General features: G+C 37.7%; 1 protein-coding gene across 1 annotated transcript; it reads right to left on the bottom strand.

The window, feature by feature from the left end:
* Positions 1-447: 447 nt before the first annotated feature.
* On the bottom strand, positions 448-23,419 carry LOC149128970 (uncharacterized; the record flags this gene model as incomplete). Its single annotated transcript, XM_089346877.1, has 7 exons — positions 22,976-23,419; positions 21,693-21,834; positions 18,975-19,372; positions 17,668-17,809; positions 14,840-15,237; positions 13,469-13,610; positions 448-11,576 (listed from the first exon to the last, which is right to left on the bottom strand). Coding segments are annotated over exons 1-7 (12,795 nt in total), but the record flags the coding sequence as incomplete, so codon positions are not given.
* Between the last annotated feature and the right edge of the window lie 1,078 nt (positions 23,420-24,497).

The raw sequence follows: 24,497 nt of genomic DNA, 5'->3' as shown, positions 1-24,497 counted from the left end.
ACTCCAAGTAAGGAGGAATTCAGTGTGGTAGAGGAAAATAGGGTTTCAAGATCTGAGCATGACACAGCACTAAAAGGAGTATTTTAGGTTTAGGAAACCACAGGGAATGACAGTAAAGAAGAACTTAATGTTCCTGGTTAAAAGCGTGAAGCGGCAGAGGGGTTTGATAGTATTGTGCATATGTGATGGAAGAGCCACATCCAAAGATGAGAAGCCTTAGTCTATGTATTTGGAAGTAAATTCAGTGGGAAAGTTGCAGAGGGCAACGACAAGGTCACAGGAGTGGGGAGTTCGTTTACAGATGTTGGGGAGAAAATATGTGTGGTGAGTGAAATTGGTGGCTGGATGAGAGAGGAATAGATGAATGAGTAGCACCACTAAAAGGGTCCGCTAGAAAGTGTTTTGTGTATATGTGTGTGAACGAAGACATGTTGGGGGAACTCCCACATAATAAAGACGGTTTAAATAAAGTAAAATAAAATCTAAAACACTATACCTGTTACGTCTTTGAACTCCTTCTCCGCATTTTACAGAACAGTCAGACCAAGATGTCCACAAACTCCAAAAGTCTGAAGTAGGTGCAGTGGTCATTTCCTCATTAACTGTAACTCTAGGAGTAGGTATGTAAACAGTGGATGGTTTTCCTTTAGCTGGAGTGGTCAGACCAACGATACTTGGTGTGCCTTGATTAGTAGGTACAAATATTGTAGATACACGGCCTTTACCTGGAGTGCTTTGTTCCAATTTTTCATCTGGTGTTACACCACGAACAGATACGGGTAATGACGCAGTTTGTCCTTTAGATGCTGTGGTCTGTTCTTCACTAACTGTAAATTTAGAAGGAGACACAGTGATTGTAGATGGTTGTCCTTTAGCTAGAGTGGTCACTTTACTTTCCATTGTAGTTGATCCAGAAGATAGAGTAGATACAGAAGATAGATTGCCTGTAACTGGTGTGGTCAGTTCAACTTTAGTTGTTGATCCTGAAGATGGTACAGATAATGTAGATGCTGTTCCTTTCGCTGGAGTGGTCAGTTCCCCTCTGACTGTAGACTTTGAAGATTGTGCAGGCACTGTGGACATATGCTCTTTAGCTGGAGTGGTTGCTTCACCTTTTGTTGTAGATCCAGATGATTGTACAGATGCTGTAGATGTTTGTCCTTTTGCTGGAGTGGTCAGTTCCTCTTTTGCTGTTGATACAGAAGATGTTTCTCCTTTTGAAGTGATTATTTCTTTTGTAGCTGAAGACATGGAAGATGTTACAGACACACTAGAGGGATGTCCTTTAGGTGGAGTGGTCAGTTCCTTCTTAGATGTAGATTCTGAAGATTGTGCAGATACTGTGGACATATGCTCTATGGCTGGAGTGGTGATTTCCCCTTTACTTGTGGAGCCAGAAGATGGTACAGACACTGTAGATAAATGTCCTGTTGCTGGAGTGGTCACTTCACCTTTCGTTGTAGATCCTGGAGATGGTACAGATACTGTAGATGTGTGTCCTTTAGACGGAGTGGACAGTTCCAAATTTTCAGTTGGTGTTACAACAAGACCAGATACAGGTACTTTGGAAGTTTGTCCTTCGGATGCTGTGGTCAGCTCTGTAGTAATTGTATTCTTAGAAGTGGGTATTTGAATTGCAGATGTTTGTCCTTTTGCTGGAGTGGTCAGTTCCTCTTTTGCTGTTGATACAGAAGATGTTTCTCCTTTTGAAGTGATTATTTCTTTTGTAGCTGAAGACATGGAAGATGTTACAGACACACTAGAGGGATGTCCTTTAGGTGGAGTGGTCAGTTCCTTTTTAGTTGTAGATTCTGAAGATTGTGCAGATACTGTGGACATATGCTCTATGGCTGGAGTGGTGATTTCCCCTTTACTTGTGGAGCCAGAGGATGGTACAGACACTGTAGATAAATGCCCTGTTGCTAGAGTGGTCACTTCACCTTTCGCTGTTGATCGTGAAGATGGTAGAGATGCTGTAGATACTTGTCCTTTAGATGGAGTGGTCATTCCACCCTTTCTTGTTGATCCAGAAGATGGTTCCGACACGGTAGATGGATGTCCACCAGCTGGAGTAGTCATCTCACCTTTTGTAGTAGATCCTGAAGATGTTACAGATACAGTAAATGGATGTCCTTTAGGTGGAGTGGTCAGTTCCCCTTTTATCGTTGATCCTGAAGATGGCACAGTTACAGTAGATGAATGTCTTGTAGCTGGAGTGGTCAGTTCCTCTTTTGATGTTGATACAGATGTTTCTCCTTCTGAAGAGATCATTTCTCTTGTAGTTGAAGACCCGGAAGATGTTACAGACACAGTAGATGGATGTCCTTTAGGTTGAGTGACTAGTTTACCTTCAGTTGTTGATCCAGAAGATGGTGCAGACATGGTAGATGGACGTCCTGTAGCTGGAGTGGTCACTTCACCTTTTATTGTTGATCCAGAAGATGGTACAGATGCTGTAGATGGATGTCCACTAGCTGGAGTGGTCATTTCACCTTTTGTTGTCGATCCTGGAGATGGTACAGATACTGTAGATGTGTGTCCTTTAGACGGAGTGGACAGTTCCAAATTTTCAGTTGGTGTTACAACAAGACCAGATACAGGTACTCTGGAAGTTTGTCCTTCAGATACTGTGGTCTGCTCTGTAGTAATTGCAGTCTTAGAAGTAGGTATTTGAATTGCAGATGTTTGTCCTTTTGCTGGAGTGGTCAGTTCCTCTTTTGCTGTTGATACAGAAGATGTTTCTCCTTTTGAAGTGATTATTTCTTCTGTAGCTGAAGACATGGAAGATGTTACAGACACACTAGAGGGATGTCCTTTAGGTGGAGTGGTCAGTTCCTTTTTAGTTGTAGATTCTGAAGATTGTGCAGATACTGTGGACATATGCTCTATGGCTGGAGTGGTGATTTCCCCTTTACTTGTGGAGCCAGAAGATGGTACAGACACTGTAGATAAATGCCCTGTTGCTGGAGTGGTCACTTCACCTTTCGTTGTTGATCGTGAAGATGGTAGAGATGCTGTAGATACTTGTCCTTTAGATGGAGTGGTCATTCCACCTTTTCTTGTTGATGCAGAAGATGGTTCCGACACGGTAGATGGACGTCCACCAGCTGGAGTAGTCATCTCACCTTTTGTAGTAGATCCTGAAGATGTTACAGATACAGTAGATGGATGTCCTTTAGGTGGAGTGGTCAGTTCCCCTTTTATCGTTGATCCTGAAGATGGCACAGTTACAGTAGATGAATGTCTTGTAGCTGGAGTGGTCAGTTCCTCTTTTGATGTTGATACAGATGTTTCTCCTTCTGAAGAGATCATTTCTCTTGTAGTTGAAGACCCGGAAGATGTTACAGACACAGTAGATGGATGTCCTTTAGGTTGAGTGACTAGTTTACCTTCAGTTGTTGATCCAGAAGATGGTGCAGACATGGTAGATGGACGTCCTGTAGCTGGAGTGGTCACTTCACCTTTTATTGTTGATCCAGAAGATGGTACAGATGCTGTAGATGGATGTCCACTAGCTGGAGTGGTCATTTCACCTTTTGTTGTCGATCCTGGAGATGGTACAGATACTGTAGATGTGTGTCCTTTAGACGGAGTGGACAGTTCCAAATTTTCAGTTGGTGTTACAACAAGACCAGATACAGGTACTCTGGAAGTTTGTCCTTCGGATGCTGTGGTTTGCTCTGTAGTAATTGCAGTCTTAGAAGTGGGAATAAAGATTGCAGATGTTTGTCCTTTTGCTGGAGTGGTCAGTTCCTCTTTTGCTGTTGATACAGAAGATGTTTCTCCTTTTGAAGTGATTATTTCTTTTGTAGCTGAAGACATGGAAGATGTTACAGACACACTAGAGGGATGTCCTTTAGGTGGAGTGGTCAGTTCCTTTTTAGTTGTAGATTCTGAAGATCGTGCAGATACTGTGGACATATGCTCTATGGCTGGAGTGGTGATTTCCCCTTTACTTGTGGAGCCAGAAGATGGTACAGACACTGTAGATAAATGCCCTGTTGCTGGAGTGGTCACTTCACCTTTCGCTGTTGATCGTGAAGATGGTAGAGATGCTGTAGATACTTGTCCTTTAGATGGAGTGGTCATTCCACCTTTTCTTGTTGATGCAGAAGATGGTTCCGACACGGTAGATGGATGTCCACCAGCTGGAGTGGTCATCTCACCTTTTGTAGTAGATCCTGAAGATGTTACAGATACAGTAGATGGATGTCCTTTAGGTGGAGTGGTCAGTTCCCCTTTTATCGTTGATCCTGAAGGTGGTACAGATACAGTAGATGAATGTCCTGAAGCTCGTGTGGTCACTCCACCTTCAGTTGTTGATCCAGAAAATGGTACAGACACTGTAGATGTGTGTCCTTTAGACGGAGTGGTCAGTTCCAAATTTTCAGTTGGTGTTACAACAAGACCAGATACAGGTACTTTGGAAGTTTGTCCTTCGGATGCTGTGGTCTGCTCTGTAGTAATTGCAGTCTTAGAAGTGGGAATAAAGATTGCAGATGTTTGTCCTTTTGCAGGAGTGGTCAGTTCTCTTGTAGTTGAAGACCTGGAAGATGTTACAGACACAGTAGATGCATGTCCTTCAGTCGGAGTGGTGAGTTCCTTTTTAGTTGTAGTTTCTGAAGATTGTGTAGATACTTTGGACATAGGCTCAACAGTTGGAGTGACCATTTCCCTTTTTGTTGTAGATCCAGGATATTTTACAGATACTGTAGATACATATTCTTCAGCTGGAGTGGTCAGTTCACCTTTTCCTGTCGATCCAGATGTTACAGATTCTGTAGACAAAACTCCTGCACCTGGAGTGGTCAGTTCACCTTTTCCTGTTGATCCAGATGTTACAGATTCTGTAGACAAAACTCCTGCACCTGGAGTGGTCAGTTCACCTTTTCCTGTTGATCCAGATGTTACAGATTCTGTAGACAAAACTCTTGCACCTGGAGTGGTCAGTTCACCTTTTCCTGTTGATCTAGATGTTACAGATTCTGTAGACAAAACTCCTGCACCTGGAGTGGTCAGTTCACCTTTTCCTGTTGATCCAGATGTTACAGATTCTGTAGACAAAACTCCTGCACCTGGAGTGGTCAGTTCACCTTTTCCTGTTGATCCAGATGTTACAGATTCTGTAGACAAAACTCCTGCACCTGGAGTGGTCAGTTCACTTTTTCCTGTCGATCCAGATGCTAAAGATTCTGTAGACAAAACTCCTGCAGCTGGAGTGGTCGGTTCACGTTTTCCTGTTGATCTAGATGTTACAGATTCTGTAGACAAAACTCCTGCACCTGGAGTGGTCAGTTCACCTTTTCCTGTTGATCCAGATGTTACAGATTCTGTAGACAAAACTCCTGCACCTGGAGTGGTCAGTTCACCTTTTCCTGTTGATCCAGATGTTACAGATTCTGTAGACAAAACTCCTGCACCTGGAGTGGTCAGTTCACCTTTTCCTGTCGATCCAGATGCTAAAGATTCTGTAGACAAAACTCCTGCAGCTGGAGTGGTCGGTTCACGTTTTCCTGTTGATCTAGATGTTACAGATTCTGTAGACAAAACTCCTGCACCTGGAGTGGTCAGTTCACCTTTTCCTGTTGATCCAGATGTTACAGATTCTGTAGACAAAACTCCTGCACCTGGAGTGGTCAGTTCACCTTTTCCTGTCGATCCAGATGCTAAAGATTCTGTAGACAAAACTCCTGCAGCTGGAGTGGTCGGTTCACGTTTTCCTGTTGATCTAGATGTTACAGATTCTGTAGACAAAACTCCTGCACCTGGAGTGGTCAGTTCACCTTTTCCTGTTGATCCAGATGTTACAGATTCTGTAGACAAAACTCCTGCACCTGGAGTGGTCAGTTCACCTTTTCCTGTCGATCCAGATGCTAAAGATTCTGTAGACAAAACTCCTGCAGCTGGAGTGGTCGGTTCACGTTTTCCTGTTGATCTAGATGTTACAGATTCTGTAGACAAAACTCCTGCACCTGGAGTGGTCAGTTCACCTTTTCCTGTTGATCCAGATGTTACAGATTCTGTAGACAAAACTCCTGCACCTGGAGTGGTCAGTTCACCTTTTCCTGTCGATCCAGATGCTAAAGATTCTGTAGACAAAACTCCTGCAGCTGGAGTGGTCGGTTCACGTTTTCCTGTTGATCTAGATGTTACAGATTCTGTAGACAAAACTCCTGCACCTGGAGTGGTCAGTTTACCTTTTCCTGTCGATCCAGATGTTACAGATTCTGTAGACAAAACTCCTGCACCTGGAGTGGTCAGTTCACCTTTTCCTGTCGATCCAGATGTTACAGATTCTGTAGACAAAACTCCTGCGGCTGGAGTGGACAGTTCTGAATTTTCAGTTGGTGTTACAACAAGACCAGATACAGGTACTCCAGAAGTTTGTCCTTCGGATGCTGTGGTCTGCTCTGCAGTAGTTGTAGTCTTAGAAGTGGGAATAAAAATTGCAGATGTTTGTCCTTTTGCTGGAGTGGTCAGTCCCATTTTAGTTGACGATCTGGAGGATATTACAGACATTGTAGATGCATGTTCTGCAGGTGGATTGGTTGGTTCCCTTTTTGTTGTTGATCCTGAAGATTGCACAGGTACTGTAGAAGAATGTCCTTTTCCTGCAGTCGTCAGTTCCCTTTTCATTGTAGTTCCAGAAGATTTTACAGATACTGTAGATGAATGTCCTGTTGCTGGAGTGGTCAGTCCCTCTTTTGTTGGAGATCCTGAAATCAGTACAGACGCTGTAGATGTATATCCTTTAGCTGGTGTTTTTGGTTTCGTTCGTGTAATAGTGGTTGAGGACTTAGTATTAGATGCAAAGCTTGTAGATATATGCTTTGTTGCTACAGTGCTTGTCTTGCCACTAACTGGAATGGTTAACTCAAAATCAGTAACACCAGAAGGATGACCAGAGGACGATGGCATTAATGTAGATACATGTCCTTTAGCCGGTGGTGTAGAAGATTCTGCTGCAGTAGATCCACTGCGAAATACAGATACTGTACTCTTTATTCCTTCAGGCACTGTGGATGAACGACTTGGCAGAGGAGTGGTCCGACCCTCTGCTGTTTTAGAAAGTGTAGTGTGTGTAGACACTGTAGATACATGTCTTTCAGATGGAGTGGTCAGTGCTTCATGCGTAGAAGTTAAAGGCAGAAGAGATACTGTAGATGTGTGCCCTTTAGACGGAGTGGTTGATTCAAAATTTTCAGTTGGTGTTACAACAAGACCAGATGCAGGTACTTTGGAAGTTTGTCCTTCGGATGCTGTCGTCTGCTCTGCAGTAGTTGTAGACTTAGAAGTGGGAATAAAGATTGCAGATGTTTGTCCTTTTGCTGGAGTGGTCAGTTCTCTTGTAGTTGAAGACCTGGAAGATGTTACAGACACAGAAGATGCATGTCCTTCGGCTGGAGTGGTCACTTGACCTTCAGTTGTTGATCCAGAAGATGGTACAGATACAGTAGATGAATGTCCTGAAGCTGGAGTGGTCACTCCACCTTCAGTTGTTGATCCAGAAGATGGTACAGATACAGTAGAAGAATGCCCTGAAGCTGGACTGGTCACTCCACTTTCAGTTGTTGATCCAGAAGATGGTACAGATACAGTAGATGAATGTCCTGAAGCTGGAGTGGTCATTCCACCTTCAGATGTTGATCCAGAAGATGGTGCAGATACAGTAGAAGAATGCCCTGAAGCTGGACTGGTCACTCCACTTTCAGTTGTTGATCCAGAAGATGGTACAGATACAGTAGAAGAATGCCCTGAAGCTGGACTGGTCACTCCACTTTCAGATGTTGATCCAGAAGATGGTGCAGATACAGTAGATGAATGTCCTGAAGCTGGAGTGGTCACTCCACCTTCAGATGTTGATCCAGAAGATGATGCAGATACAGTAGATGAATGTCCTGAAGTTGGAGTGGTCACTCCACCTTCAGATGTAGATCCAGAAGACGGTACGGATACAGTAGATGAATGTCCTGAAGCTTGTGTGGTCACTCGGCCTTCAGTTGTTGATCCAGAAGATGGTAGAGATACAGTAGATGAATGTCCTGAAGCTCGTGTGGTCACTCGGCCTTCAGTTGTTGATCCAGAAGATGGTAGAGATACTGTAGATGTGTGTCCTTTAGACGGAGTGGACAGTTCCAAATTTTCAGTTGGTGTTACAACAAGACCAGATACAGGTACTTTGGAAGTTTGTCCTTCGGATGCTGTGGTCAGCTCTGTAGTAATTGTAGACTTAGAAGTGGGAATAAAGATTGCAGATGTTTGTCCTTTTGCTGGAGTGGTCAGTTCTCTTGTAGTTGAAGACCTAGAAGATGTTACAGACACAGAAGATGCATGTCCTTCGGTCGGAGTGGTCACTCCACCTTCAGTTGGTGATCCAGAAGATGGTACAGATACAGTAGATGAATGTCTTGAAGTTGGAGTGGTCACTCCACCTTCAGTTGTTGATCCAGAAGATGGTGCAGATACAGTAGATGAATGTCCTGAAGCTGGAGTGGTCACTCCACTTTCGGTTGTTGATCCAGAAGATGGTGCAGATACAGTAGATGAATGTCCTGCAGTTGGAGTGGTCACTCCACTTTCGGTTGTTGATCCAGAAGATGGTGCAGATACAGTAGATGAATGTCCTGAAGCTGGAGTGGTCACTCCACTTTCAGTTGTTGATCCAGAAGATGGTAGAGATACTGTAGATGAATTTCCTGAAGCTGGAGTGGTCACTCCACCTTCAGATGTTGATCCAGAAGACGGTACGGATACAGTAGATGAATGTCCTGAAGCTCGTGTGGTCACTCGGCCTTCAGTTGTTGATCCAGAAGATGGTAGAGATACAGTAGATGAATGTCCTGAAGCTCGTGTGGTCACTCGGCCTTCAGTTGTTGATCCAGAAGATGGTAGAGATACAGTAGATGAATGTCCTGAAGCTCGTGTGGTCACTCGGCCTTCAGTTGTTGATCCAGAAGATGGTAGAGATACTGTAGATGTGTGTCCTTTAGACGGAGTGGACAGTTCCAAATTTTCAGTTGGTGTTACAACAAGACCAGATACAGGTACTTTGGAAGTTTGTCCTTCGGATGCTGTGGTCAGCTCTGTAGTAATTGTAGACTTAGAAGTGGGAATAAAGATTGCAGATGTTTGTCCTTTTGCTGGAGTGGTCAGTTCTCTTGTAGTTGAAAACCTAGAAGATGTTACAGACACAGAAGATGCATGTCCTTCGGTCGGAGTGGTCACTCCACCTTCAGTTGGTGATCCAGAAGATGGTACAGATACAGTAGATGAATGTCTTGAAGTTGGAGTGGTCACTCCACCTTCAGTTGTTGATCCAGAAGATGGTGCAGATACAGTAGATGAATGTCCTGAAGTTGGAGTGGTCACTCCACCTTCAGTTGTTGATCCAGAAGAGGGTGCAGATACAGAAGATGAATGTCCTGAAGTTGGAGTGGTGACTCCACCTTCAGTTGTTGATACAGAAGATGGTGCAGATACAGTAGATGAATGTCCTGAAGCTGGAGTGGTCACTCCACTTTCGGTTGTTGATCCAGAAGATGGTGCAGATACAGTAGATGTGTGTCCTGAAGCTGGAGTAGTCACTCCACCTTCAGTTGTTGATCCAGAAGATGGTGCAGATACAGTAGATGAATGTCCTGCAGTTGGAGTGGTCACTCCACTTTCGGTTGTTGATCCAGAAGATGGTGCAGATACAGTAGATGAATGTCCTGAAGCTGGAGTGGTCACTCCACTTTCAGTTGTTGATCCAGAAGATGGTAGAGATACAGTAGATGTGTGTCCTGAAGCTGGAGTAGTCACTCCACCTTCAGTTGTTGATCCAGAAGATGGTGCAGATACAGTAGATGAATGTCCTGCAGTTGGAGTGGTCACTCCACTTTCGGTTGTTGATCCAGAAGATGGTGCAGATACAGTAGATGAATGTCCTGAAGCTGGAGTGGTCACTCCACTTTCAGTTGTTGATCCAGAAGATGGTAGAGATACTGTAGATGAATGTCCTGAAGCTGGAGTGGTCACTCCACCTTCAGTTGTTGATCCAGAAGATGGTGCAGATACTGGAGATGAATGTCCTGAAGCTGGAGTGGTCACTCCACCTTCAGTTGTTGATCCAGAAGATGGTGCAGATACAGTAGATGAATGTCCTGAAGCTGGAGTGGTCACTCCACCTTCAGATGTTGATCCAGAAGATGGTGCAGATACAGTAGATGAATGTCCTGAAGCTGGAGTGGTCACTCCACCTTCAGATGTTGATCCAGAAGATGATGCAGATACAGTAGATGAATGTCCTGAAGTTGGAGTGGTCACTCCACCTTCAGATGTTGATCCAGAAGACGGTACGGATACAGTAGATGAATGTCCTGAAGCTCGTGTGGTCACTCGGCCTTCAGTTGTTGATCCAGAAGATGGTAGAGATACAGTAGATGAATGTCCTGAAGCTCGTGTGGTCACTCGGCCTTCAGTTGTTGATCCAGAAGATGGTAGAGATACAGTAGATGAATGTCCTGAAGCTCGTGTGGTCACTCGGCCTTCAGTTGTTGATCCAGAAGATGGTAGAGATACTGTAGATGTGTGTCCTTTAGACGGAGTGGACAGTTCCAAATTTTCAGTTGGTGTTACAACAAGACCAGATACAGGTACTTTGGAAGTTTGTCCTTCGGATGCTGTGGTCAGCTCTGTAGTAATTGTAGACTTAGAAGTGGGAATAAAGATTGCAGATGTTTGTCCTTTTGCTGGAGTGGTCAGTTCTCTTGTAGTTGAAAACCTAGAAGATGTTACAGACACAGAAGATGCATGTCCTTCGGTCGGAGTGGTCACTCCACCTTCAGTTGGTGATCCAGAAGATGGTACAGATACAGTAGATGAATGTCTTGAAGTTGGAGTGGTCACTCCACCTTCAGTTGTTGATCCAGAAGATGGTGCAGATACAGTAGATGAATGTCCTGAAGCTGGAGTGGTGACTCCACTTTCGGTTGTTGATCCAGAAGATGGTGCAGATACAGTAGATGAATGTCCTGAAGTTGGAGTGGTCACTCCACCTTCAGTTGTTGATCCAGAAGATGGTGCAGATACAGAAGATGAATGTCCTGAAGTTGGAGTGGTCACTCCACCTTCAGTTGTTGATACAGAAGATGGTGCAGATACAGTAGATGAATGTCCTGAAGCTGGAGTGGTCACTCCACTTTCGGTTGTTGATCCAGAAGATGGTGCAGATACAGTAGATGAATGTCCTGAAGCTGGAGTGGTCACTCCACTTTCGGTTGTTGATCCAGAAGATGGTGCAGATACAGTAGATGAATGCCCTGAAGCTGGAGTGGTCACTCCACTTTCAGTTGTTGATCCTGAAGATGGTAGCGATACTGTAGATGTGTGTCCTTTAGACGGAGTGGACAGTTCCAAATTTTCAGTTGGTGTTACAACAAGACCAGATACAGGTACTCTGGAAGTTTGTCCTTCGGATGCTGTTGTCAGCTCTGTAGTAATTGTAGTCTTAGAAGTGGGTATATAAATTGCAGATGTTTGTCCTTTTGCTGGAGTGGTCAGTTCTCTTGAAGTGAAAGTCCTGGAAGATGTAAACCCTGAAATAGGTATAGATACTGTAAATATTAGTTGCTTAAGCAGAGTTGTCTGTATTTTTTCTTGTAACTGTGTGATGTAAAATTTGGCAATGTTTGATTAATTCCTGTTGAACATAGAATTATTAGCATGCAACATATGAAGAGAGCATTAATTCATAGAAAGTCAAAAGAATAAATAAAGGTGGTGCCCCAGCATGGCCACAGTAAAATGACTGAAACAAGCAAAAGATAGCCATGGATGTTGTACTTCATGGCTGAGTTATTAAGAAGCAGGGAGGGATAATATTGGGAGTGTGGGACGAATGCTAATGGAAGCATTTTGATGGAGAGGAAGAGGTAACTTATAGCTCAAAGGGGATGAAATATGAGGTGGATGGATTTAAGGGTATCGTGAAAGGGGCCTGGTTGGGTGCTCAACCTTCTGAGTTCTTTTATAGGGCTTAGAAAAACTGAGGAACTGCTGCAACAAGTGTGTGAATCTGAAAGAGGAATATGTTGAATAAAATCCTTCTGTATTTTCTTTTACCCAAAGCCAGGAACTTTTCAGCTTATGGTTACAGTAGCTAAATAGTGCTGTAGTTAGGAGAGTGATGGAGGGAGTGGTGGGTCTTGGAAGATGAGAGGTGGGGAATGCTTAATGGAGCAGATTGGGTTGCTACATTTGCTCTTGGTGTCTCTGAAAAGAAAGAAGTGTAAAAGTGCTTCTGCAAATAGTTATCAAATGTGAAGAATGCATAGAAGAAAGACGGTCTTCCTTACATGGATCCAACTATTTTTTTTTTTTTGCCCCTCCCAATCCTTCTTCCCCAGGAACAATTAACTTCAGTAGGATTAGCTGCGTTTGTAGTTCATGGAAGTAAGATGATATCTGGTTTTAACAAGGTCTGGGTGATATGAAACAGAGATTTCAGCTGCTTCTCCAGGACAGCTTCCATCACCTAGTCAGGAGTTGTGGAAAGCAAACCATTGGCGCTATTCTTCGGTCTTTTCTTTGGTCACTCTCCTTTTTTAACAGAGCTTGTCTTTCTACTAAATTCTGGACGTTTCTGCTGTCACTGTTTCTCTGGCTGATGGCTTTAACGATGGTCATGAGTCTGTTTGTGTTTCTCCCGACCCCCACTGCTTGACTACTGTACATACAACTAGTATTTACATCCTTGTAACTTAGCAATTCGGCAAAAGAGATTGACAGAATAAGTACTAGGTTTTTTAAAAAATGAGCAGTTGGGGTCAATATATTTGACTAAAAATTCTTCAAGGTGTTACTCCAATATGACCACAGTCTAATGACTGAAACAAGTAAAAGATTAAAAAATGAAAATGAACACTGATTTGAAGATTTCAGCATGTATGGAAGACAACTTTAGACAAACATTGGTCTTATCAGACCACTTCATCAAAGAATGGACTGCCACAGACATAGAAATGCCACGATGAAAGAACTACAAAATAAATGCCGCATTATATATACTTGTAGGCGTAGAAAAGTAGAAACATTCAGAAAATGAATTGAGACATTATTTGAAATGAAAACAAGAAACACAAAGTCAAGTTAAGAGAACATATTTAAAGCAGAAAGCATGAAGGACAAATATCACTAAAATAAGATCACAACACAAAATAATGGACAAGGAAATACTGATAACAAGACAACACTAACTTGTACAGGAAGGCAAAACTAGAAAACCACGTCATATGACAGAAAAACTGAGGACTAATCAAAAACTAAAAAAAAACCAGTGACAAAAATATGTAATTGTATTGTTATGGAAAATGGAGAAATTAGTTGACGATACAGTTAGAAGTAATAAGGTGTGGTAACACAAAACATGAGACTTAAACAACACATCAGGGCAACTGTAGCATGAGCAGAGATTTAGTTTGTTACTTACGAAACAATGGCTCAAAGCAGCCATGGATATCCAATAAAAGTTTCACACTTTTACTAGCATCGAGTCTATCAGTTATATATATTTGTATGTGATGGGCTTGGAAACCAGATGGGAAATATACAGAATCGGTAGCAGAGAATTGCTGAAAATATCAAAAATCTTATGAAACATTCTAATATCATCAAAGAACATTCTGAAAAAATCTTCACCTGCAACAAAAATTAATCCTCTACAAAGATCTTGTGAGAGCCACAATGGAGTCCTGCATTCATATCTGCAACAGTTACTACTTCTAACACACACACACAAACATCCTGAGTGACTGACATTGAGTTACCCACCAATGTACTCCAGCGCCTGGTGCACAAATGCACTGTGTCCTCTCTCTGCCTTTACCACTACTACAGTGGTCTATGCTCTTGGCTCCTATATTATTCCCAGTTCATTCATTGCCCCTGTCATTCTCAACCAATACGGTACTGTCCAGGCCCTTCATAAACCACCAGGGCAGGACTAAGGTCCATAGGGGCCCTAAGCATTTAAAAGATTTTGACACCCCCAAAATATAAACAACAATAAACCATAAAATAATTTTTTGTTTTCAAAATGAAACAAAACTAACAATAAGATGGAAAATAATGTTTGCTTTGTATACTGTACTCCTGTTGTTAATATTAGATAAGTCTTCTACTTTTTTAAAATTAAAATGTTTGATCAAACACTCAAAATTAATCTTAGGTAACACTTCTGCTTCTATATTTAGTTGAGATAAGGCATCCAGCCTGCCTTGTTGCATAATTATTTGGATGGGATTTTTAATTTGCTTCAACTGAGAAAATGAACACTAACCTAGGCAATTTGTGACCATTACATACATACACAAATATCACAAAATGAGAATGAGTTCTTTATTTATGGATTAAGGATGCCATAGGTTTCATGTAAGGGAATACCTCAACAATTCTGAAGCCTATCACATGGTACATCAGTGTTTGTCTCAATTTAGGATTAAAACATTTTAATCCAAAATGGAATTGAACACCGATGTTTCCAAGTGTTAGGCTTGATAATTGTGAGGTATTTTTTCACATGAAACCTATGGTAAACTTGATACACAAATAAAGATTATACATATATATATATATATATATATATATATAGATTGATAGATAAAAATATATACAAGGGCCTTCCTCAAAATAACACAGACATCCTCTCTTTCAAACACGAAATATCTATGTCATTTTAATAAATACTTCATATTTAATTCAAATTTGATGAGCAATTAATGATTTCTATTTCTTCATCTTTGTTACTTATTTGTAATATGAAGTCATATAAAAAGCAATAATTATATCACTCAGTAACTACCTTTCCAAATGGCTTATAATGATCTGCTTCGACTTTGCGGTACATTATCATAAAGCTTTTAATATTTTTGTGAACAATTAGCTGTAAACTGCCCAAAGACACATCATAATTCTCACTCAGTTGGACAGTAATCACAACAAGTGCAGCCGAACTCTCAAACACTTCCTCTCCATGTCTGCCTTGTGCACCAAGTGGTCTTAAACGGTATCCTGGAACGGTATTGTCTGTAGTTTGTATCCACTCGTCTTTGATATAAATTGTGCTTGACAGACCATTGATATCAACACAAGTCTTCCCTTCTGTTGTTGATGCAATTGGTGTTGCTGTTAATGTAATTGGTATTGTTGCTGTTGTTGATGGTGTTGTTGTTATTGGTGTCATTCCTGTTGGTGGGAGTTCTAGTGGCAAGAGACAATTTTCAAGATTATCAATATTAGAAGACATTACCAAAATAGCAACATCAACCACACCAAGCAACAAACATGAAACTGTTACCAATAAATTTATTAATGTCTCTCTATTCTATTAATGTCAAATAAAGATTTACATAATATTGATGTTCTGTAGAACTGCAAAACCCCAAATTGTCTATCAACAGTAAATACATCAGACACTAAGATATATACACCTCACTATTGAACCAGCATCAAAAATTTAATATTACCCAACAGACAGCAATAAATGTAAATAATGCTGATTTCTCGATACATTATTATGTTTCTGTTACATTGTTGAGGTTTTCAAATATATTTCCATATTTTAGGACCTTCAATAAATGATGTTTCAAATGTCATGAATATGATTCTGTTGTGGCCATCGACAGCATGGCACTAAACATTATCAATAATAGAAGATATAAAATAGTTGAAGAACAAATATTGTATATTATTAGCTGTTATACTTTTTAATGACCCCCAGATTTATATGAAACAAGGTTTATTTTCCTGAGATTTAATCTCTAATCAAGTGTATTAGGGGCTAAATCACTATAGGATTATTCCAGTGACAACATTGTAGGTGAGACAGTAGAAGGACCAGTTGAGGCTTCAGGTGACAATACAGGGGTCCCTGAACTCGAACGAGATAAGAAAAGGCGGTACGGATACTGTGGAGAATATCCTGATGTAGAACCAACCAACCAAATGAAGACATACAAGACTTCAATGACACAAACATTGATGAGGTGTGCTGGATCACTAATCACCCTTCAGGGTTGGTAGAAAGTTATTTCATTGTTGATTTTCTCTGTGATTAAATTACTTTCCTTATACATACAATTATAATATATTAATAATCTGATAGAAAATATACACTACATTCAACATAAGCAGTGGCAGCTTTCATTATAAACTCAACGTTCAGAATATAATCAATAAAGAAATGCTTTATATCCAGGAAAATAAATATATGTAAAATGAGAAAAAATTTCAAAACCACAAACAAAATAATAAAATATAACGGACATATGGTGAATATATATGACAAAAGACTAAACACTGGACATAACGTCAACGTACTCTAGAATAATGAATGAAACAGAAGACAGCAACAACAACCAGTACAACATCATTATGAAATGGTGGCAGTATTCACAATAATGTCTCTAATTTAACTTATTATTACAGGAGAGATATTATCATATCTAATCAGGTCCAAACTTCAGAAATCTAATAGACATGGGAAAACCCTGCAGATATTATACTAATATTATACAGATATTATACTAATATTATACAGATATTACACTAATATTATACAGATATTATGCTAATATTATACAGATATTATACTAATATTATACAGATATTACACTAATATTATACAGATATTACACTAATATTATACAGATATTACACTAATATTATACAGATATTACACTAATATTATACAGATATTATACTAATATTATACAGATATTATACTAATATTATACAGATATTACACTAATATTATACAGATATTATACTAATATTATACAGATATTACACTAATATTATACAGATATTACACTAATATTATACAGATATTATACTAATATTATACAGATATTATACTAATATTATACAGATATTATACTAACATTATACAGATATCATACTAATATTATACAGATATTATACTAATATGGCTTATTAGAAATTTTTATATATTTATGAGTGAAAATTTGTATTGTTCTCTTTAAACAATAAACCCTGTTAAAATCAATAGTTTAACTTCAAATGTAGCAAGAGGCAATGATGTTACTTTCGAATATTTTATTGAGGAAGTCGGATTATGGTAATGATGGAAACATAAAGTAACAGAACATATTGGAAATAGAATTGTTTGAAAAGTCTAAAATTTTTGGTATAAATCGAGTTATCATCTGAAATATTTCATGCTATTATCTTTAAAATTGGAAAATGTCCATTAATCTGTCATTAAGAAATCCACTTAAAGTTTGTTTTCCTCTCTTGGTTATTATGTAAAGCAGAACTGATAAACCTTGAATCTGTTGAGGATTTTTAACTCTTTTTCAACAAAATTCATTAACCTCAAAATTATTCCATCTCCCTTACATTTTTGTGTCTTAAATTCCTTTAAACAAAACAATCAACAACAAACAACATAATTTCTTTAGATATCAATTACAAAAAACATGAAACTAACAAATATTTACTATATTTTCCAGAACATATGACAAATGCAAAGTAATATAGACAAAGACGAACTGAAGAAGAAACCAGAGCAAATCACAGAATCACAGACAGTGAACGTTTGGTAACAAAGGTGATGACGACAACACAGACTTGTGTGAATAAACAGCTTCTCTTTTAGTTGTTACTTACGAAACACTGGTTCAAAACAGCCGCGGATATCCAATAAGATTTTCACACTTTCACTAGCATCAAATCTATCAGTTATAAATATTTGTATGCGATGGGCTTGGAAACCAGTTGGGAAATATACAGAATCAGTAGCAGAAAATTGCTGAAAATATCAAAAATCTCATCAAACATTCTGGAATCGAAGAGTTCAGTCAAAGAATCATTTCACTAAGAGGAAATCTTAAATCACTAATAGATGAATCACAGAAATATTATGAAGACATGTCATTTATTCCTTGCCAATTCTATCCAACATAGTATTGTTGATGATATTTTCTGTGAGTAGAATCAAATTTCATGAAACAGAATCCTTCATGTTAACTCTGTAAATCATCAGCTCAAGATTTTAATTAAATCATAAATCTTTAATGAAAGGAAAAGGAAATTGCAGTAATTATGAATATTCATTGAATACTACATGTGATATATGTAATATATGTGTGTGTATATAGACATGCAGAGAGTGAGGTAAGCAAGTAAATAGATAGATAGATAGATAGATAGATAGATAGATAGATAGATAGATAGATAGCAGTTTATTTCCTTTTAACCTCTCTGTGTTATACAGCATATCACTTTATCCAAGCCAACAATGCTTAGTCATTTCTTTGGCCAGAATTTGTATCAAGTGAAATATGATGAGGTTATGAGACACAGCATTTTTTCTTCCTTTTTCATTTGTAAAGCGTAAAAGATACCGTTTTTAGTCAGTCACAATCGTTTCACATTAGATGACTGATGATGTGTGTCTGTGAGAGGGAGAGAGATAGAAAGAGAGAGAGAGAGAGATAGAAAGAGAGAGAGATAGAGAGAGAGCGAGAGAGAGAGTGAGAGAGAGAGAGAGAGAGAGAGAGAGAGGGAGAGAGTGAGGGAGAGAGTGCAGAAGAAAATTTAAGCCTTGTGTATGAATGGTAGAAAGTGCATTGACCCTGGATGGATTAAAATGTATTACTCAGCATTTTAACTCAGAATTAAAATATTTCTCCAATGCTCTACCGATTCTATCAATATGTCATCTTACCATCCATATGCTGATTCTATCAAACAATGACACATGTCTCTATAAACAGAAATGAGATTGTCATTTTGACCGATGACTGATATTGAATTCAATATTAACAAATCAGTAATGTTACAAGTTGTAGAATTCCTTTCAGTTTCATGAAATAATTCCTTTTACATTTGAAAATTTCTAAGACAAAATAGCCATTAAACTTTGCTAGTTATGTGTTACATAAAATGCAATAATTATATCACTCAGTAACTACCTTTCCAAATGTCTTATAATGATCTGCTTCTACTTTGCTGTACATTATCATAAAGCTTTTAATATTTTTGTGAACAATTAGCTGTAAACTGCTCAAAGACACATCATAATTCTCATTCAGTTGGACAGTAATCACAACAAGTGCAGCCGAACTCTCAAACACTTCCTCTCCGTGTCTGCCTTGTGCACCAAGTGGTCTTAAACGGTATCCTGGAACGGTATTGTCTGTAGTTTGTATCCACTCGTCTTTGATATAAATTGTGCTTGACAGACCATTGATATCAACACAAGTCTTCCCTTCTGTTGTTGATGCAATTGGTGTTACTGTTAATGTAATTGGTATTGTTGCTGTTGTTAATGGTGTTGTTGTTATTGGTGTCATTCCTGTTGGTGGGAGTTCTAGTGGCAAGAGACAATTTTCAAGATTATCAATATTAGAAGACATTACCAAAATAGCAACATCAACCACACCAAGCAACAAACATGAAACTGTTAACAATAAATTTATTAATGTCCCTCTATTCTATTAATGTCAAATAAAGATTTACATAATATTGATGTTCTGTTGAGCAGCAAAACCCCAAATTGTCTATCAACAGTAAATACATCAGACACGAAGATATATACACCTCACTATTGAACCAGCATCAAAAATTTAATATTACCCAACAGACAGCAATAAATGTAAATAATGCTGATTTCTCAATACATTATTATGCTTGTGTTACATTGTTGAGGTTTTCAAATATATTTCCATATTTTAGGACCTTCAATAAATGATGTTTCAAATGTCATGAATATGATTCTGTTGTGGCCATCGACAGCATGGCAATAAACATTATCAATAATAGAAGATATAAAATAGTTGAAGAACAAATATTGTATATTATTAGCTGTTATACTTTTTAATGACCCCCAGATTTATATGAAACATGGTTTATTTTCCTGAGATTTAATCTCTAATTAAGTGTGTTAGGGGCTAAATCACTATAGAATTATTCCAGTGACAACATTGTAGGTGAGACAGTAGAAGGACCAGTTGAGGCTTCAGGTGACAATACAGGGGTCTCTGAACTCGAACGGGATTAGAAAAGGGGGTATGGATACTGTGGAGAATATCCTGATGTAGAACCAACCAACCAAATGAAGACATACAAGACTTCAATGACACAAACATTGATGAGGTGTGCTAGATCACTAGTCACCCTTCAGGGTTGGTAGGAAGTTATTTCATTGTTGATTTTCTCTGTGATTAAATTACTTTCCTTATACATACAATTATAATATATTAATAATCCGATAGAAAATATACACTACATTCAACATAAGCAATGGCAGCTTTCATTATAAACTCAACGTTCAGAATATAATCAATAAAGAAATGCTTTATATTCAGGAAAATAAACATATGTAAAATGAGAAAAAATTTCAAAACCACAAACAAAATAATAAAATATAACAGACATATGGTGAATATATATGACAAAAGACTAAACACTGGACATAACATCAACGTACTCTAGAATAATGAATGAAACAGAAGACAGCAACAACAACCAGTACAGCATCATTATGAAATGGTGGCAGTATTCACAATAATGTCTCTAATTTAACTTATTATTACAGGAGAGATATTATCATATCTAATCAGGTCCAAACTTCAGAAATCTAATAGACATGGGAAAACCCTGCAGATATCATACTAATATTATACAGATATTACACAAATATTATACAGATATTATACTAATATTATACAGATATTATACTAATATTATACAGATATTACACTAATATTATACAGATATCATACTAATATTATACAGATATTATACTAATATTATACAGATATTATACTAATATTATACAGATATTATACTAATATTATACAGATATCATACTAATATTATACAGATATTACACTAATATTATACAGATATTACACTAATATTATACAGATATTATACTAATATTATACAGATATCATACTAATATTATACAGATATTATACTAATATGGCTTATTAGAAATTTTTATATATTTATGAGTGAAAATATGTATTGTTCTCTTTAAACAATAAACCCTGTTAAAATCAATAGTTTAACTTCAAATGTAGCAAGAGGCAATGATGTTACTTTCGAATATTTTATTGAGGAAGTCGGATTATGGTAATGATGGAAACATAAAGTAACAGAACATATTGGAAATAGAATTGTTTGAAAAGTCTAAAATTTTTGGTATAAACCGAGTTATCATCTGAAATATTTCATGCTATTATCTTTAAAATTGGAAAATGTCCATTAATCTGTCATTAAGAAATCTACTTAAAGTTTGCTTTCCTCTCTTGGTTATTATGTAAAGCAGAACTGATAAACCTTGAATCTGTTGAGGATTTTTAACTCTTTTTCAACAAAATTCATTAACCTTAAAATTATTCCATCTCCCTTACATTTTTGTGTCTTAAATTCCTTTAAACAAAACAATCAACAACAAACAACATAATTTCTTTAGATATCAATTACAAAAAACATGAAACTAACAAATATTTACTATATTTTCCAGAACATATGACAAATGCAAAGTAATATAGACAAAGACGAACTGAAGAAGAAACCAGAGCAAATCACAGAATCACAGACAGTGAACGTTTGGTAACAAAGGTGATGACGACAACACAGACTTGTGTGAATAAACAGCTTCTCTTTTAGTTGTTACTTACGAAACACTGGTTCAAAACAGCCGCGGATATCCAATAAGATTTTCACACTTTCACTAGCATCAAATCTATCAGTTATAAATATTTGTATGCGATGGGCTTGGAAACCAGTTGGGAAATATACAGAATCAGTAGCAGAAAATTGCTGAAAATATCAAAAATCTCATCAAACATTCTGGAATCGAAGAGTTCAGTCAGAGAATCATTTCACTAAGTCTCACAAAAAGAGGAAATCTTAAATCACTAATAGATGAATCACAGAAATATTATGAAGACATGTCATTTATTCCTTGCCAATTCTATCCAACATAATGTATTGTTGATGATATTTTCTGTGAGTAGAATCAAATTTCATGAAACAGAATCCTTCATGTTAACTCTGTAAATCATCAGCTCAAGATTTTAATTAAATCATAAATCTTTAATGAAAGGAAAAGGAAATTGCAGTAATTACGAATATTCATTGAATACTACATGTGATATATGTAATATATGTGTGTGTATATAGACATGCAGAGAGTGAGGTAAGCAAGTAAATAGATAGATAGATAGATAGATAGATAGATAGATAGATAGCAGTTTATTTCCTTTTAACCTCTCTGTGTTATACAGCATATCACTTTATCCAAGCCAACAATGCTTAGTCATTTCTTTGGCCAGAATTTGTATCAAGTGAAATATGACGAGGTTATCAGACACAGCATTTTTTCTTCCTTTTTCATTTGTAAAGGGTAAAAGATACCGTTTTTAGTCAGTCACAATCATTTCACATTAGATGACTGATGATCTGTGTCTGTGAGAGGGAGAGAGATAGAAAGAGAGAGAGAGAGAGATAGAAAGAGAGAGAGAGATAGAAAGAGAGAGAGAGAGAGAGAGAGCGAGAGAGAGAGAGAGAGTGCAGAATAAAATTTAAGCCTTGTGTATGAATGGTAGAAAGTGCATTGACCCTGGATGGATTAAAACGTATTACTCAGCATTTTAACTCAGAATTAAAATATTTCTCCAATGCTCTACCGATTCTATCTATATGTCATCTTACCATCCATATGCTGATTCTATCAAACAATGACACATGTCTCTATAAATAGAAATGAGATTGTCATTTTGACCGATGACTGATATTGAATTCAATATTAACAAATCAGTAATGTTACAAGTTGTAGAATTCCTTTCAATTTCATGAAATAATTCCTTTTACATTTGAAAATTTCTAAGACAAAATAGCCATTAAACTTTGCTAGTTATGTGTTACATAAAATGCAATAATTATATCACTCAGTAACTACCTTTCCAAATGGCTTATAATGATCTGCTTCTACTTTGCTGTACATTATCATAAAGCTTTTAATATTTTTGTGAACAATTAGCTGTAAACTGCTCAAAGACACATCATAATTCTCACTCAGTTGGACAGTAATCACAACAAGTGCAGCCAAACTCTCAAACACTTCCTCTCCATGTCTGCCTTGTGCACCAAGTGGTCTTAAACGGTATCCTGGAACGGTATTGTCTGTAGTTTGTATCCACTCGTCTTTGATATAAATTGTGCTTGACAGACCATTGATATCAACACAAGTCTTCCCTTCTGTTGTTGATGCAATTGGTGTTGCTGTTAATGTAATTGGTATTGTTGCTGTTGTTGATGGTGTTGTTGTTATTGGTGTCATTTCTGTCGGTGGGAGTTCTAGTGGCAAGAGACAATTTTCAAGATTATCAATATTAGAAGACATTACCAAAATAGCAACATCAACCACACCAAGCAACAAACATGAAACTGTTAACAATAAATTTATTAATGTCCCTCTATTCTATTAATGTCAAATAAAGATTTACATAATATTGATGTTCTGTTGAGCAGCAAAACCCCAAATTGTCTATCAACAGTAAATACATCAGACACGAAGATATATACACCTCACTATTGAACCAGCATCAAAAATTTAATATTACCCAACAGACAGCAATAAATGTAAATAATGCTGATTTCTCAATACATTATTATGCTTGTGTTACATTGTTGAGGTTTTCAAATATATTTCCATATTTTAGGACCTTCAATAAATGATGTTTCAAATGTCATGAATATGATTCTGTTGTGGCCATCGACAGCATGGCAATAAACATTATCAATAATAGAAGATATAAAATAGTTGAAGAACAAATATTGTATATTATTAGCTGTTATACTTTTTAATGACCCCCAGATTTATATGAAACATGGTTTATTTTCCTGAGATTTAATCTCTAATTAAGTGTGTTAGGGGCTAAATCACTATAGAATTATTCCAGTGACAACATTGTAGGTGAGACAGTAGAAGGACCAGTTGAGGCTTCAGGTGACAATACAGGGGTCTCTGAACTCGAACGGGATTAGAAAAGGGGGTATGGATACTGTGGAGAATATCCTGATGTAGAACCAACCAACCAAATGAAGACATACAAGACTTCAATGACACAAACATTGATGAGGTGTGCTAGATCACTAGTCACCCTTCAGGGTTGGTAGGAAGTTATTTCATTGTTGATTTTCTCTGTGATTAAATTACTTTCCTTATACATACAATTATAATATATTAATAATCTGATAGAAAATATACACTACATTCAACATAAGCAGTGGCAGCTTTCATTATAAACTCAACGTTCAGAATATAATCAATAAAGAAATGCTTTATATCCAGGAAAATAAATATATGTAAAATGAGAAAAAATTTCAAAACCACAAACAAAATAATAAAATATAACGGACATATGGTGAATATATATGACAAAAGACTAAACACTGGACATAACGTCAACGTACTCTAG

Source organism: Octopus bimaculoides, unplaced genomic scaffold (genome assembly GCF_046866305.1).
Source record: "Octopus bimaculoides isolate indiv1 unplaced genomic scaffold, ASM4686630v1 contig278, whole genome shotgun sequence".
Lineage (NCBI taxonomy): Eukaryota > Metazoa > Mollusca > Cephalopoda > Octopoda > Octopodidae > Octopus > Octopus bimaculoides.
The sequence above is the reverse complement of the archived record's forward strand: the minus strand, read 5'-3'. Positions and strand labels throughout refer to the sequence as shown.